The sequence below is a fragment of the Taudactylus pleione genome, unplaced genomic scaffold, assembly GCF_031769625.1.
Source record: "Taudactylus pleione unplaced genomic scaffold, aTauple2 ptg000037l, whole genome shotgun sequence".
NCBI classification, from domain to species: domain Eukaryota; kingdom Metazoa; phylum Chordata; class Amphibia; order Anura; family Myobatrachidae; genus Taudactylus; species Taudactylus pleione.
The window spans coordinates 12,180,523-12,193,487 of NW_028284439.1; the positions used below are offsets into that span (position 1 = coordinate 12,180,523).

Below are 12,965 nucleotides of genomic sequence, written 5' to 3' on the forward strand. Positions count from 1 at the left end.
TTTATTTTTATACTTAAGAAACAACAGAATTAACTACATGCACATTCACCTGCTCACTTACACGTATAATAAATATTACTTCTAGATACATATCACAAATATAGATATCAAACACTCATATAAGGAGCACTTTATAATCTTCTATTTGGTATGCATATATGCAGTTATCTTGTGATCAATTCTTTGTTTATCACATTTATGTTGTTATGTTGCTTCTATAACACATTTTTCTTTATTTTAGTCCTCCTGGTATGATATTGCTATGTCTAATACCATTGTTTTTCACAGGCTTTTTCAGTGGGGATTCTTGCTCTCTTAGCACATCGGGAATGGACACAAAGATCAATGGTAAATACAATTATTATATTATTAACTTTTTTTTTCTACTACACAAAAATAATAGAGGATTTTTGATTGTCTCATTCAAACCTCAAAATCATCAGTTTAATTTCTGGTTCCATAAAATTAACATGTAATCATAACCAAAATATTATTTCATGATTGGGTAATGTACAATAGAACAGCACAGAAATAATACTATGACCACTGATATTTCCAGTAATATGTCACTAATATAAATTCATATTTGCTCAGATCTAGTAGTTGATCTTCTAAATATGATCTTCACATGTACAAAGTCAGGAAAAAAAATCCCCACTTTCTTAGGTTTCCATTTTGAAAACCCGGCTTAGTAGCCTGTAGTCCACTAGCAGCTTACTAACAGACATGTACATGCAGTGTCTCTTAGACTGTACAAAGGCTTGTTGTAATATAAATATCTCTTGCAGTGGGAATCCTTATACACCATGAGTCTACTAAGTATCATCGGATCCCCGGTTCAACTTACAGTAGCCATTGCATCCATTATCATTGGTCCATATTGTTACTACTCTTTTGCCGGGATGTCATCAACCAACTACATTGGCTATGCCATCAAATATCCGTACCCTTATGTCAAGTTTCAGAATGTGTGCCAAAATCCCCTTTACTATGAATGGTATCATCTGGCTCTACAAATCATCGACTTGGTGTCAAGTGTTATCATTTTTTGCTCATCGTTGGCTTTGGTAATCCGCTTATCGACCAGGTTAATACGATCAGGAACAATAAATGTAAGTGTGCGGGGTACGGTGTTGAAAATGTTTGCACCCATTCATTATTTTTCTATTATAAAACACACTAGGTACAGGACGTGGCAATATTAAAATAATGCCTATTTTGTTGTTCAAAGGGTATGGTTTGCATAAGTATGCTATGCTAATAATAAATTACCATGAGGCTGATTTATATGGGATGTAGCCAGGATTCGGGCGTGCGGGATGCAGACAGTCTAAATACCGGCGCCAGAATCCCGACAGCATCGGGATCCCGGCTCCTGTATCCCAACTGCCGACATCCCAAAGGTAAGTATCGGGGGTTAGGGAAGAGTTAGCTTTAGGGTTTGGCACTAGGGGGAGGGTTAGGGTTAGGCACTAAGGGGTGAAGGTGAGGTTTAGGGTGCAGAGAGGTTAGGTTTAGGCACTAGGGGGGAGGTTAGGCTTAGGCACCGGCTAGGGAGGGTTAGGTTTAGGGTGCGGGGAGCGGGAGGTTAGGTTTAGGCGCTAGGGTGGGAGGTTAGGTTTAGGCACTGGGGAGGGAGGGTTAGGGTAGGGGTTAGGATTAGTGGTACTATACTTGCTTGCGGGTGTCGGGATTCTGACTGTCCGGATACCACTGTCGGTATTCTGAATGGCGGCATCCTGACCGCCGGGAACCCATACTCAACCCGTTTTATATGTATGTTAACCAAAATGTAAGTGAATCTAATTAAATCTGTGAACTACAATTTCAGTAAAAAGATAACAAAAAAATAACAACTATCATTATAGCTTTGTATTGCTCTAACAATGTATTAACATTTTTTTATATATATATATATATTATTTAACAGCATTATATATACAGTATATTGTTGAATACGAAAGATTATAGTCACATGTTAAAAATCCTACAACAAAGCTGACATTACTGGGGTATAAACTTACTGGAGCCACATCATAGAAACATAGAAACATAGAATTTGACGGCAGATAAGAACCACTTGGCCCATCTAGTTGGCCCATTTTTAAACATATTATTACCTGAACCCTTATTGATCCTTACTTCTTCTGAAAGATATCCTTATGTCTATCCCATGCGTGTTTAAATTGCTCTACTGTCTTAGCCTCTACCACCTCTGATGGGAGCCTATTCCACTTGTCCACTACCCTTTCTGTGAAGTAATTTTTCTCAAATTTCCCCTGAACCTACCACCCTCCAATCTCAGAACATGTCCTCTTGTTCTAATACTTCTTTCTTTGAAGAATGTCTCCTTCCTTTAACTTGTTAAAACCCTTTATATATTTGAACGTTTCTATCATGTCCCCCCTTTCCCTTCTCTGCTCCAAACTATACATATTAAGATCTTTTAGTCTTGCCTGGTACATTTTGTGGTGTAGACCTTGCACCATTTTAGTTGCCCTTCTTTGTACAGTCCTTAGTTGCCCTTCTTTGTACAGTCATCAGAGGTGTATCTACTGCAAGAGGAGCCCATGCAGCTGTAAATATACCCAGCAGGACAGTTGTACTTGCACTTAGTGGGGTCCTGTTTTGTTTTTAAAGTTCAACTAAAGTGCAGTAAGTAGTTCTGAGCATCACTAAGCCCCTACATTTAGCTAAAGGGCCTGTCCATTGCAAGTTACTCTACTATCACTACACTCGTCTAAGCATTTAACTATAAGTACTCTAGCATTCTGTATGCAGCAGAGGCAATCATTTAAAAAGCAGCATCACAAAAACAAATTGACTGACCTTCCTCTCTCACCGTTCCACATCCACTGCGCCACTCTGCAAATTCCTACACTGGCTTCCCATTACCTTCAGAACTCACAACAAGCTACTTGCCCTCATTTATGGAGGCTAGGCTCATCTGCCAAAAGTCTTCCCCAACCTTCAATCTTTCAGATGGCCCCCTCACTATACACACCTCTTCATCATCACTATAGCCAATACTACCACCACTTGTTACTACACCCATGTCCTACCAGCTACTGTCCCATTTCCATTCTGTGTCCCATTAGCTCCTAGGGGTAAATTTACTAAAGTGAGTTTATAGAAGTGGAGATGTTGCACATAGCAACCAATCAGATTATAATTATTGTCTAGAAGGTGCTAGTTAAATGTTAGGTAAAATCTGATTTAGTTGCTATGGGCAACATCTCCACTTCTAAATACTCTCATTTTAATAAATTTACCCCCCATTGTCTCAGCATTGCCCTCTCCATCCAGAGTGTAACCTCTAAATGGCAAGGCTCTCTCTATCCTGTTTCTGCATCTGCCCTTTTGTCACCTACCTTGTATGTACTTTGTTCTGTTTTTATGTGTGATTTGTATTTCCTGTGATTTATTATTATGACTGCCTGGTGCTGCAGAGTTTTATGTTGTCTAACACATATATAGTGATGGTGATAGATAATGTATATAGACAAAACTATGAATAAATGATAAAGTACAATTACATGTAAATTTCCGCAGTATATTACACTTTACACTTTTTATCTTTATAAACCTTATGGCCCCGAAGTTGGTATTTAACTATTTATAAAGGCCTCCAGGTGCTCTTAAATTAATAACATTTTAAACAGATCATTTTAAAAATAAAATTCTCAAAATTGCACATAAATAAATCAAACTAAAATTCTATTTCTAATTGTTGCCAAAACTCTAAAGTAGGAGTAATATGGTGCACCAGTAATGTGATTTATACTATTACATGGGCTGATTGAAAAAAATGAGACTGCGTCTGTTTTTCTGTCCCATAGGTAGACGTGGTAACGCTATGCTGGTTATTGTGAAGCTCATACATAGATGTGTCTGAACCTGTGGTTGGACTGCCATAGTATTCTTTGTTTGGTCACAGCGAGTGGTACATCTTTGTACATTTTGTCATGGCAGACGAGGAGGACATGTCTTTGAGATTACCTCAGAGATGTGTGATTGAATTTTGTGGTAAACTAGGAAAAAGCGGAAATGAAACTCATGAAATGTTACGGCAAGCATACGGTGGATAAACAATTAGCCGTTCTGCGGTATTTAGGTGGTGGAATCACTTCAAAGAGGGTAATACGTGAGTGACTGACAAAGCGCGTTCTGGGAGACCATTCACCGTGGATACAGATATAAACATTTCCAAAGCTAGATGTTGCAAAATGACAGAAAGTTAACTTTACGTAAACTTTTGGCTTCACTTGGCTTATCATGCGAACGAGTTCAGCATATTGTGACATAGGAACTGAAAATGCATCATGTGTGTGCCAGGTGGGTACCCAGAAATCTCACAGAAAAGCAGATGTGATGATGAGTTGAATCACTCGAATGTCTTAGAGGATACCCGATTTCCTGACATCATTTGTGACGAGTGAGGAATCGTGGATTAGTCATTATGATCTGGAATCCAAACAACAGTCCAGTGTATGGAAACACACAAATTCGTCTCCACCCCAAAAATTCTGTGTGATTCCTTTGGCGTGTAAAGTGATGCTTCTCCTGTCCTTTGATGCGCACGGTATGATCCTACAACACTGGGTTCTCCCGTGGACAGACAATGGTGACTACTATGCAAATGCCCTGAAAGCCCATTTGCATGGAGCCATGTGGAAGAAAAGACAACATTTGCTGAAGAAACAGTGGTTTTTGCTCCAAGACAATACCCGCCCACATGTTGCTGCTGTTGCATTGGCAGCACTGGCTGAAATTAATGGGACAGCAGTGGAACACCCTCCATATAGCCCGGATTTAGCGCCCTGTGATTTCTGAGCAACCCCTGAAAAAACAACCACGTGGAAAGAAGTTCTCAACAGATGAAGTGAAAAATGTCACAGCTGCAACACTAAAGGTGCATACACACGTAACGATTTTGTAACCAACGATTTTCTGTCAGATTTTCTTCAGATTTTCCCTTGAAAAGTGAGCGATTTTTTGAAGTGTAATGAACGATTTTTACAACGATGAACGAAAAATGTTCCTTCCCTTAATGAAAATCGTTACTTTGGACAGTCTGAAATGAACTACAAACTACAAACGGGAGCACGCTTGAACGATTTTCATTCATTGTTATAACTCAGAAACTGAACGATTTTTCAACGATTGAACGATAACAACGTCGTTATAGTTAAATCATTCAAAAAATCGTTACATGTGTACGCACCTTAAAAGTGCATGTCTTTGACTCGTTGAAATGGTGCAAAAAATTTACTGAATGTGAAGGATGCTGCTTTAAAAAAAGAAAAAAGTTCAGATCCATCAGATGAGTCATCTGATTCTGAATAAAAAAATCAGTCTCCTTACTAATCAAACAGCCCTCGTATATTCACACTAGACACTACAGAACATGTTCCATATTCATAAGTATTATTTGAGCGAACAGAATGATTTTGTTTTCAGAAATGCTGAACACATGCAGGTCCTGCTAAGAATTGTTGATTACAGGTGGTTTCTGCTTAATTGGCTTCACTGTTCTAATGTTGACTGATGTATGAATTAGGGGCCTATTTATTAAATAATATTTGCGCAAATATGAGGATCCCCAGGATGCACCATGGAGGGACTGCAGCAGAAATCTCCAATGTCTGTCTATGTCTCTCCATTTCCCACAGCAGAAGCAGCCCCTATAGGTTTCTATGGGGCTGCTAGGCTATCAGACATACCTACCGACTCTCCTGGAATGGCCGGGAGGCTCCCAAAAATCGGGTGGTGCTCCCGGCTGCCCGCAAGAGAAGGCAAGTCTCCTGGTCCGTCCACCACCCACGAAAAATACCTCCCACCCTCCCCCCGTCGTCCACTTAATGCGTGGAAGTGGGTGGTCTGGGGTGGATGACGCGATTCAATCTTACACATCACAGTGATGGGCTCCTTTCAAAAGTCCCTGCATGTGTATTCAGTAAGTTTGGGCACAACTAAAGGTGCGTACACACTAGGCGATCAGGAAAGACAGTACGATTACGACATCATAATCGTACCGTCGTTCCTGATCCCCTGTAGTGTCTGCACTGAACGATCAGTCATTCAGTGTAGGCACCCTCCATCGTTCCTGAACATGCCAATCTGTCGTTATCGGCAGATTGTGCTGCATGTTCAGGCGATGGACAATGTCGGAAACGACCAGCGGGAGTGCGCATCGCTGGTCGTTTCTGACATAAGAGTGCACGATTTGTGCACGATTACTGAGCGATTGCACGATTACGATGTCGTAATCGTGCAGTCGCTCAGTAATATCGCCCAGTGTGTACGCACCTTAAATTCTAATTGTTGCGAATAGTGGCGATAAAATATTACAATTTGAATTAAAATAGATAAATATGCCTATTATTCTTTATGCAGAAATTGACTCAATATGCCTTTAAAATCAAAATGGACAAATTATTTTAAGTTATACTTTAAGCTCTTTTAATTTGCACCTGCACAACGTATTGTATTCAGGCCCTGATTCAGAGCCGGACGCTCTGACAGAGCGCTCGCTCTGAATCAGGCCGTCCTTCTTGATCTTTAGAGAGGCCTTCTGGCCGCTCGTATAGCTGTGGGTGACCACCCACAGCTATAGCGAGCGGCCAGGAAGATGGTCGCGATGGTCAAGACCATCGCGACCATCGGACTTGCGACGAGACCCTTGTGGTAGGGTCTCGTTGCCGCAAGCCCTGGAGTGCTTTCGGCTCAAACAGAGCCGAAAACACTCCCACTGACATCACCAAAGGGGGCGTGCTGTCACTCAACATCGACAGCACACCCCCTTTGGTACGAGACCCGGAGCGACAGTTTGCCCGTCGCTATCCGGGTCTTGAGCATGCGCACAACGGAGCCGGCTCCGTCGTGCGCATGTGCACTGGGCCACCATCGACCCGCTTGTGAGCGCTCAGCGCTCGTGAGCGGGTCTGAATCAGGCCCTCAGTTTGAAGGGTCTATTCATTATTACTTAATTTCTACAAAAGCAGGTAAAAATTAACATCTGGGCCCTTCACCCCTGTCCGACTCCTTCCGCCAGACGTTGAGGCTTTATGCGCCTGCTTGAACTCTAGTTCATGCAGGCGCACTAGCACTGCCAAGTCGACTCTGCAATGATAAGTTTCACTGTTACGAAAAGAGCAGTGAATCTGCTTCGGGCAGATAGCTGATTTTCGGATCAGCTGTCTCCACGTCGAAGCAATGATGAATTGCTTCGGCGTTCACGGCGAATTAGTATGTTAATTATCAGGGTTCACTCGGACCCTGATAATTAACATAATGAACAGACCTCTTAATCTCTTAGTTCTGTTAGTTCCTATGCACCCTGTTAATTACACAATCAGAAATTAGGGGTCTATTTACTAAGCAGTGCTAGGAGACAGAGTGAAAAGTGATAAGAAAGTGATAAGGTGCCAGCCAATCAGCTCCCAACTGTCATTTTCCAAACACAGCCTGTGAGATGGCAGTTTGGAGCTGATTGGCTGGCACCTTATCTGATTTCACTTTGTCTCCTAACACTGCTTAGTAAATAGACCCTTAGGGCTCTATTTACTACAATCCGCATATTGAATGCGGATTGTAGTGTGATATTACCGAGTGAATTTGCATTGCGAATTCAGTCAATATCACAGGGATTTACTATAAATCCCTTGCAGGGACAGAGCTTGCGATAAAGCTCTGTCCCTGCGGATCCCATCCGCACTCTAGTCGCGGTATTTTCGGAAATAATACCGTGACTAAGAGCCTGCGCATGCGCCGACCCACCGTCGCTACTACCCCCCCACCGACGCTAAGCCCCGCCCCCCGGCGCTAAGCCCCGCCCCCCGCAATCGCGGACCCCGCGACCCCCCCTACCCCCCCCATGACCCCCCCTCCCTTCATTACACTTACCTGCACCTCCTGGCCTCCGGTGATCTTCTCCGGGCTTCCCGATCAGGTGATCTCCCATACTGCACTGGGACCCGATCACCTGATGACCGGGCAGCAGTGCACTGTGGGAGACCAGCTGACCGGAGAGGAGCCATCACCGGAGGCCCGATCACCGGTCCCTGGATTCAGGTAAGGAAAAAAAAAAATGTTTAATTTTTTTTTCTTTTTTTTACAGTAATCAGCTTGCGGTCTACTTAGACCACATAGCTGATTACTGGTACCGGCTCCCGCCTCTGCTCTCCCCGTTAGAGCAGAGTGGGAGCCCGGTAACCGGGGGAGACCCTGGATAACGCCACCTCCAGGTGGCGTTATTATCACAGGGCTTCCCCCGGTATTTTTTTACAATTTATTTTTAGTAACTTGCACACAGATCACATTTCCCATTACAATTATGGGAAATGCGATCTGCTTTACTAAAAATAAGTGATACTGGGGATTGGAGTAGAATTTTACTAATTCTACTCCAATTGCCCTGTAATAACTACAGGTGAAACTAAAATAATGTGAAAAGGGTGTGAAAACACCCTTTTTCACTTTATTTTAGTAAAAATAATGTTAATAAATAGAGCCCTTAGTCATCTTTACTAAAGCAGGAGATGAAAGTACTTATCTTATAGGAGGCAGTGAGTGACCTGTTCATTTGCATTATTATGTTAGTAGCTGGTAAAGTGCTATATTTGACACATGCAGTATCATAATGTGAGGAGGGGAATGGAGGCACACAATAAGCCACCAACTGAGAGCTAGGGGCCTATATATTAATTTGCCACCGATGCGTGTTAACTTTGAAGTGTTATTGCTGCTATTCGCAGAGATGATAGATGAAGTAACAGGGCTACATATGAAGCAACTCCTGCCAAGACAGCACTGTTTATAAGAGGCTGTCCCGGCAAGGAGTCTATCACATTGCTACCAGTATCTGACCTGGCTTTTTCTTTGAAAATGCACAGAGAACAATCTCAGCGAAAATGAGGAGACGTTGTGTAACCTCCCAAATAGGGATCAGACGATCCCTCTCTGGTGCTGCATCACCCATAGATAAGACAAGTATGCCATCTATAGAAAATCTAAGCTTGTTAAAAAAACTCGCCGTCCTCAGAGAACTATAAGAAAAGCTCTTGTGATCTACTACATAAGTCACTACAAGGACATACTGTATCTGCAATATCTCCTGCACGTTCTGCATGGCATGGCCGTTGGAATAAAATAAGCTTAATAAATAAGCCCCTTAGACTGCAGAAGGAGCAGGTTTCACATGGCAGAGAGCAGTAGGTGCCACTAACACTGCTACAGAAATAACTGTGGTGTAAAACACTACTCTGTATGCAATAATGTTCATAAATCCAATTTGTTTGCTTAGGTGTATTTAGTGAAAGAGCTCAATGTAAGGGATCTGCCCAGCACCCCATTGTTTGTGCACCTCCTGCAGTTTGGCCAACACAAGCTCAATTGCTTCGGGAGTTCTGTTCTCACAGTGAATCATACATGAAAAAGTGTCAGAATACAGTAGCGTAAGATGTTTGATCATCAGGAAAGTACTAACTAAAATTCTGTCTTGTTTTTAGGCAAGAAAAATGATTAGGTGATGGTGACAAGTAACTCCCAGCCTGGACAGCTGAAACGGATAGTGCACTTATATCTCCCAGTGGAGAGACAATCTGCAGATTTACATTGTCAAAGGATTTATGTTGTGGAACGTGGAAGCTGTGTTTTTATCTTTTCCATCAGCCTAATCTATCTGTGTTTCTGAATTATGATCAGTATATTTCTTAACAACTCTAAAGAAACTAGAATTACCAGATTTTGGTTATTTTACAATATGTATGTGCATATACATGACAATGGCCCTCATTCAGAGCCGTTCGCTATTTGCGTTCGTTCGTTCAAAAACAAGGGGTGGCTATGCAAATGATCCGTTCGCACATTGCAGTCTGTTCACACCTCTAAGTCTGATCGAGCGAGCAAAACATACGCTCTTTTATTTCTTAAAAACGCCCCCTGGCCGCTCGCACCATACGTCATGTCCGCTATTTATTAGATTAATCGAGTACATCGAACAGGATATGAACTGCTCGCTATTCTTGTGGTTGGTTTTTTCAACCGCTATTTTGCGAGCAGTTCTGAGCTAAAAAAAACCCAGTGACGTGGTCATTGACGCTGCTGTATTAATTATGCACACCCATAAAACGCCCGTTTTGACCTTTAAGCACGCCTGCGATCGGATCTCCACTCCCCGTTTTCAAGCACCTTCCCCTGTTACCACCCACATACGCCTCATTCTGTCACTCAAAATAGCAGGCACTCGCTATATTGCGTACAAATGATTTTCGGCCGCACTGACTGGTTCGCGCATGCGTACTAAAAACCGTACGCATGCACAGATGTGCGAACATCGCTCGGAACGAGCGTACTGCCGCTAGCGAGTGGCTCTGAATGAGGGCCAATGTTTTATTGTATGCATGAAGCACTCAGTACTTAAAGAAGTTATGACGGGTTTGGAATATACACATTTACTTGGAGTATTTGTAAAGCACAGTCGCCATTATATTTCCAACCGCTTCCGTATTAAGATTTTTGTGCATCCACGATTTGCGCTCTCTCACACTTGGAGAGGCGGAACGGCAAGGAAGGTGGGGCGTAAGAGTTGGAACAGTACAGAAAAGGCGTGTTTGCTACATACATTATATAGCAGTTGAAGCAATCACAGATATGCCTGTCAGGTTATGGGCGCTCGACCCTTGTAGTAAAGTTTTTTGCAATATATAAATGGGTTAAAGTAAATAACTTTTAAAACAAAACTACATACTCCCACCTCTGAAAATTCCTCCATGCACTGACACACAGGAATCAGTATGATTTACCGCCGGACCCATGCCCAGCGGTTGGAATCCTGACAGCGGCATGCCGGCAGAGGAGGAAATCCTGATCGTCCTAAGGTAAGTATTGTCTAACCTAATTCTACCCCCTAACCCTAACCCTCCCTTAGGGGTGCCTAACCCTAACCTCCCCCAGTGCCTAACCCTGATCCCCCCTTCCCCGCCGCCTAAACCTAAGTCCTCCGGGGGGGGTGCCTAACCTTAAGTCTCCCCCGGCAGTGGCAAACGCAGGATTTCTAGAGGGGGGTTTCCAAATGCTTGATTTTAGAGTGAGTGTGGCCAGTCCATGAAGAGGGCATAGTTACCACTTATCCAGCTTTAATATGATCATACAAAGTATATTGTGTGTCATACTGTAATTCCAGCATAAAGAGGACCAAAAATCACAGAAGCCATTATATGCGGCAGTAGGGCCATCCTGCCTGAGCTGAATGTTTTTTTATTTTAGATGTGGGCACCATTCCAGAGTATTGGAGCAAGTCTGGGAGTCTGGAGGAGCAGCAGAAGAACCTAGCACTGCCCTGGACATATATGTACATATTGGGCTCTATAGCAGCATATCCCTAACAGTGAATGTTTTCCAGATCTCCTACATGGTGCACAGGTTATTTATTACTGACTCATACATGCTAAAATATCCACAGGTGGTGCTAATTATTTAATTTGTGATACTGTGAAGAACATGCAGCACTAGTAAAATTCTATTACATTACTATTTATATTGTGGTCATGGCGTGGGCTTGGGAGGGGGGTTTCCAGGCATATGGAAACCCCCCTGCGTTTGCCTATGCCCGGGGGTGCCTAACCCTAACCCTCCCTCCCCCTAGCCTAACCCTAACCCTCCCGGGGGGGGTGCCTAACCCTGTCCCCCCCGGGAACCCTAAACCTAACCCTCCCCCCCGTGGCTAACCGCGCTCGGCGTCCCTTCGAACGGGATGCCAGGTGCCGGTCTCCCGGTGTCGGTAAAATGACAGGCGTCAGGATTTAGACGCCTGTCATTTAACCCACGCCGGGATTAAGCAGTCGAGAAGCCGTCTGTCGGGATTAGGTCCGCCGGCTTCCCGACTGCATACCGACACACAGCATCATACCTTAAAGCAGTGGCGGAACTCCCAGAGACAATGGAGTCATTTGCCGCCGGGCTCCAGCCCTTAAGGGGGCACCTGGCTCCATTGTCCCCGGTCCGTTCCGGTCACTGCCATGGAGATGGAGCGCCGCTGATCAGCGCTCCACCTCCAGCAGCGTCAATACGAGGGGTGCAGTCGCACCCCCTATTTGCCGGGCGACCGCTGAGTGTATTACCAGCGGGCGCCCGGCTCCTTCATTCCCCCCTGCGGTAGTCGGAGGAACGAAGCTCAGTGTGAGCTCCGCTTCCGGGTCCCGCAATGCACTATGGGAGTGACGTCATGACGTCACTCCCATAGTTCCGAGGAGCGGGTGCCGGGGACTGAAAGCAGCAGGACTGGAGCGAGGTTTCAGGTAAGTATTTTTTTTATTTTTTGTATGTGTGTGTGCTCGTGGGGGGGGGGGCTCACTACAGGTGGCATTATTGGTGGCTCACTACAGGGGGCATTGTTGGGGGCTTATTACAGGGGGCATTACAGGGGCGTACTACATGGGGCATTACTGGGGGCTCACTACAGGGGGCATTACTGGGGGCTCACTAAAGGGGGCATTATTGGGGGCGTACTACAGGGGGCATTGCAGGGGCGTACTACACGGGGCATTACAGGGGGCTTACTACAGGCGGCATTACGGGGGCTTACTACAGGGGGCATTACTGGGGGCTTTCTACAGGGGGCATTACTGGGGGCTTACTGCAGGGGGCATTACTGGGGGGCTTACAGGGGGCTTACTACAGGGGGCATTACGGGGACTTACTACAGGGGGCATTACAGGGGGCTTACTACAGGCGGCATTACGGGGGCTTACTACAGGGGGCATTACTGGGGGCTTTCTACAGGGGGCTTGATACAGGGGGCATTACTGGGGGCTTACTGCAGGGGGCATTACTGGGGGCTTACAGGGGGCTTGCTACAGGGGGCATTACGGGGACTTACTACAGGGGGCATTACTGGGGGCTTTCTACAGGGGGCATTACTGGGGGCTTACTACTGGGGGCACTACAGGGAGTTTACTACTGGG

At 44.4% G+C, this 12,965-nt stretch overlaps 1 protein-coding gene across 1 annotated transcript in view; it reads left to right on the forward strand.

Annotated features, from left to right (window-relative positions):
• Positions 1–9,785, forward strand: part of TMEM212 (transmembrane protein 212) — a 46,346-nt gene extending 36,561 nt beyond the window's left edge. The window contains exons 2-4 of the mRNA XM_088452329.1: positions 289–348; positions 789–1,112; positions 9,510–9,785. Of these exons, the coding sequence (XP_088308455.1) occupies positions 289–348; positions 789–1,112; positions 9,510–9,530 (405 nt within the window). The 3' untranslated portion in view covers positions 9,531–9,785. The remainder of the gene's footprint in view (positions 1–288; positions 349–788; positions 1,113–9,509) is intronic.
• Positions 9,786–12,965: the final 3,180 nt, after the last annotated feature.